We start from the raw sequence: 5,031 nt of genomic DNA on the forward strand, positions 1-5,031 counted from the left end.
ATCTTCTCGCTCGCACTTAAAACAAAGATATGTGCGGGAATAGGAGAGGATAAAGGAATTAGTGTAGTGCCAATCCTTAGAAAATTAACGTTTCGTACCACGCTAAATTATATATTTGAACAAACTATTACTAATAATAATTATACAATGATAAACAAAAATATAATGTTATATGGCGCAACCATTCCCCCCCGCCTTGAAGGGACGCCTTCAAAGTAAAAATAGAAACTTAAAATAAACTAAACCTTAACCTAGAACTCGTATTAACTAAAACTAATGTCTAGGTAAGGGGCACAGACGTACAACCGGGCGCAAATAAGAGCCGGTTGCAGTTTTTACACGAACAACTCGAATTACGCCGTCAGAAGCCGGAAAGACCTCTTCAATAACCCCTAAAGGCCAATGAAGTGGTGGCGCGTTTTCAGTACGTACAATTACAACAGTTCCGACAGTAATCTGATTGACGGGTGTATTCCATTTTTCGCGAGATTGTAATGTGTGCAGGTACTCCGCTCTCCATCGCTTCCAGAACATTTGCACTAATCTGTCTAATAATGCGTGGCGTGAAATCAAAGAACTGTCAGCTATTTCTGCGGCGGGCAAATATTTCAACGGAGTAAAATTTAAAAAATGTGCGGGTGTTAGTGCAAGCGGCTCTGACGGATCATTAGATAAAGTCCGACATAATGGTCGAGTATTCATGATTGCCTCTACTTGCGTGAGTACCGTAATCATTTCCTCAAATGATAAAACTTGAACCCCAACGACCCTGAACAAATGCGTTTTCAAACTTTTTATATTAGTCTCCCAGTTACCTCCGAAGTGACTAGCAGCGGGAGTGTTGAGAAACCAAGTCAGGCGGTTTTCTGACAAGACGTGCGCAAATTCGGTGTTAAAATGTTTAGAGCTCAAAAATGCGTGAAGTTCCGAAAGCGTGCGTTTTGCTCCAATATAATTAGTGCCATTATCGGAGTAGATATGAGCTACAGGACCACGACGAGATAAAAACCGTTTAAGAGCTGACATGAAACTTGCTGTACTTAAATCTCCTGCCAATTCTATATGGACGGCGCGGGTTGTTAAACAAACGAATAAACAAATATAAGCTTTAGTAGACCGTATGCCACGACCACGTGTTATAGTTATTTTGAAAGGACCAGCATAATCGGTACCTGTGTGCATGAATGGTTTTAATGTTTCAAGAACACGACAGGGTTTGTGATCTGACATTTCTGGAAATGTCGATTTCGGACGAAGTTTAAAACAAGGTACACATTTGTGCACTCTGTGGCGAATCAAGTTGCGGGCAGATAAAATCCAATATTTCTGCCTTAAAATAGACATCAGTAAATCAGGACCAGCATGACAATTAACTTTATGGTGATAGTCTACTAATAAATCCAATATATGATGTTTCCGGGGAAGAACAATAGGGTGTTTCTGATCAAAATTCAAGTTCGAATTTCTCAAACGACCACCGACTCTAATTATACCTTCTAGAATGAAGGGTTTGAGTCGCTGAAGTGATCGGGAACAAAATTTTCCATTTTGTAAATTGTTAATTTCCCCATGAAAATACAAAGCCTGTAATTCTCGAAGGATTACAAGTTCTGCGTAATCTAAATCTGCTGCGGTTATGAATTTTAGCGGGGTTAATAATTTTGCGAAACGACAGACATAAACTACGCAGCGAAGAAGCTTGGACCAAGAAGAAAAGCGATTTGCCAGAGCGATGAAAACCGATTCTTCTGGCGGTGTACGAGTAACAAAGGAGAGTTTCTTCTCCTCAGGCGGGTCCATAACAGCAGAAGGATTGAAAGTGGTGACTGGCCATTCCGAAAAGGTGGATTTAGCCCACTGCGGGCCGTTGAACCATAGGGGGTGGTGAATTATTTGGGCAGGAGTAAGCCCTCGCGATAGACAGTCGGCTGGATTGTCCGAACCAGACACGTGATAAAAATTGTGCGGTGAAAGCAGAGATTGAATTTTAGAAACTCTATTCGCGACAAAAGTATCCCACCTGTGGGGCGATGCGTGGATCCAACATAAAGCAACTGTTGAATCAGAAAATGCGTGTATTGCCTTAATTGGATAGCGGTTGTTAACAGCGGTAACAATATTATTAATTAAATTAGCGAGCAAAAGCGCTGCGCAAAGTTCGAGTCGGGGCAACGACACGACCTTGCGGGGTGCAACCTTAGATTTTGCACTTATAAGATGCACAGTACTCACACCATCATTCTCGACGTGGAAGTACACAACAGCACCATAAGCCTTTTCACTAGCGTCTGCGAAGCCAATGATGTCCACCACACTGCGTTTTGTGATGTCAACATGGCGCGGTAATTTAATTTGATCTAGACTGGGGAGCTCATCCCTGAAACGTGACCATTGTCTGACGATAACTTCAGGGGGGGCGTCGTCCCAATCGCAGTTGCATAACCATAACTCTTTGACAAGAAGTTTGGCAAATAATATAACGGGTGCTACGAAACCCATTACATCCCACAATCTTGCGACACAAGATAAAATGGTGCGTTTTGTACACTTTTCAGCGGGCGTGCAAATTTTTAAACTAAATAAATCAGAGCTAGGAGACCAGCACAGACCCAGAATTTTATGCGTATCAGACACATCGAATTCTACGACCGACGAAAGTCGATGTGTTGACGGAATGGAATTTAAAACTACTTCCGAATTGCTCGTCCATTTGACAAGATCAAATTGTCCGGCCTTCATGAGTGAGATGATCTCAGCAGCTGTGACGATAGCCTCATCTTCACTATCTAGACAATATACTAAATCATCCATGTACAGACCGGTGTGAACCGCTTCCTTAGCTTTTGGGAACGATTCGCCTTCGTCGGTGGCTAACTGCTTAATAGTACGCAGTGCCAGAAACGGACTCGATTTGAGTCCAAAACAAACGCGATTAAACTGATAAACCTGGAGAGGCTCGTCAGGCGAAAATCTATACAATATGCGTTGAAATCTGCGGTCACTCTCTCGAATACGAATGCAAAGAAACATTTGCCTAATATCGGCAGAGAGAGCTACTGAAAATAATCTGAAGTTAACTATAATATCAAATAAATTGCGTTGTAAATTCTGTCCATTATAAAGAAGATCGTTGAGAGATACGGACGTGCTAGTTTTAGCGCTAGCATTGAGTACGACGCGCAATTTAGACGTGAGTTTATCTTTTCGAATAACTCCATGGTGCGGTATTATATACGAAGGAGCATTACTATCATCATTAACGGGTGCGGGTGAAATATAACTCTTATCTAAATACTCCGTAATGACGTCATCATAGGCTTGCTTGAGTTCAGGCGAAGCCTGCATTTTGCGTTCGAGACAAAAGAAACATTTCTCGGCTAATCGACGCGAGTCGCCAAGAGAATGTGCATTACCCTTGAAGGGAAGCGCGACGGTATAACGACCGTCGTCCTCGCGAGTGGTAGTGCCAGCATAAATAGCTTCACACTCCTTGTCGTCCGGGCTGAGAATCGGTGTAACATTCACCTCTTCCATTTCCCAGAATCTACATAGAACGGATTCCATCGTGGGTTCGGTAACACAACAATGCGCGGTGGTAGTGTAATTACAATTATCTAACATATTAGACACGGAAGTATCGGTATTTGATCTAGCGGGAGCTGAACCTACAATAACAAAGCCTAATACGGTCTCAATAGCATACGGCGAGACGTATGCGGGTTGACCTTTAACCTTACGGGACAATATTAAATGCGGGAAAATTGAGGCACCGATTAACATGTCAATGTTCCCAGGAGTAGCGTAACTATCATCGGCTAAAGGCAAATTTTTAAAATTTGAAAATAATGAAATATCGACACTAACAGTCGGTAAACGTTCGGTTATTTTATCTACAACTAAGGATTCCATATCAAATTTAATATTACGATTAAACCGTGAAAAGAATTTTATATGTACAGAACCCTGTGTGGCCTTTGTTGTCCCTCCTATACCTTTAATCGAAAAGGTTGTATTCTGTATACATTGCAATCCCAAGCGATTACAACAATCCCTAGTTACAAAATTACTTTGAGAAGCACTGTCCAATAATGCTCTAATATAATGTTCGTTACCGTCTCTATCGATCATTAAAACACGAGCGGTGGCTAACAATACGGTAGTAGGTACGCGAGGCATATTTTTATTAACATTGTCTGATAACGTGCATAATGCTACGTCTTCCGATGCGCGGGATACGACGGGTGTCGGCGGGGGTGAGTGCGGGGCGCGGTCCGTGCAAGGAGCCGGTCGGCCGCCGCCGCCGCCACCAACAGCGGGCTGCGTGTGCGACGAGTGCGACGATAGATCCACTGCGCGTGACGTAGTCGCTGCGACCAAACTACCACTGAGTATGTTCGCGGTGGAGGTGGCATTACTATGCTCAAAGTGGAGCATAGTATGATGTTTTGAGTCACATTTGTGACATCGACTATTTGAGTTACAATTAAATACACGGTGATTTTTACTTAGACAATTAATACAGTAAGAATTAGATTTAACAAATCGGAAACGATCATTAGGCGTTAAATTTCGAAAACCTGGACATTTATATAAATGTTCATGTTTTATGTTACACAATGAGCACTTAGGCTGCGGATTAGCGGTTGTAGTATAAGAGTATGTAGATTTATGTTGCATAACTTTCGATGCCGCATCCATACGACGATCGACAACTTTCTTAGTAACTTCTTGGTTGCTTGAAGAAGTGCGTTGCAATATTTTAATGTGATCGCGCACAAATGACACTAATGTATCGAAAGATGGGATGTCGGATCCCCGTTTATCTAGTTCGAAAGCGCGGGCGGTTTCGGAATCTAATTTCTTTAACGCGGTATACAAAAATATAAAATCCGAAAGATTATTAATTTTTAAGTTATTTAACGCGGATACTGAAGTTGCGAATTTATCGAGAAATTGTTCTAAATTATTTATATTTGATGAATGAAAGGGCTTCATTTCGAATATTTGATCTAGGTATGATGATGCGAGCAG

At 41.8% G+C, this 5,031-nt stretch overlaps 1 protein-coding gene across 1 annotated transcript; it reads right to left on the reverse strand.

Moving 5' to 3' along the window:
- Positions 1-273: 273 nt before the first annotated feature.
- On the reverse strand, positions 274-4,434 carry LOC131842377 (uncharacterized). Its single transcript, XM_059190917.1, has 2 exons — positions 4,068-4,434; positions 274-3,815 (listed from the first exon to the last, which is right to left on the reverse strand). The coding sequence occupies exons 1-2, from the start codon at positions 4,432-4,434 to the stop codon at positions 274-276; spliced, it is 3,909 nt and encodes a 1,302-aa protein (XP_059046900.1).
- Positions 4,435-5,031: the final 597 nt, after the last annotated feature.

Source organism: Achroia grisella, unplaced genomic scaffold, assembly GCF_030625045.1.
Source record: "Achroia grisella isolate CSIRO2021 unplaced genomic scaffold, CSIRO_AGI_Agris_v1 utg2167, whole genome shotgun sequence".
Taxonomy (NCBI): Eukaryota; Metazoa; Arthropoda; class Insecta; order Lepidoptera; family Pyralidae; genus Achroia; species Achroia grisella.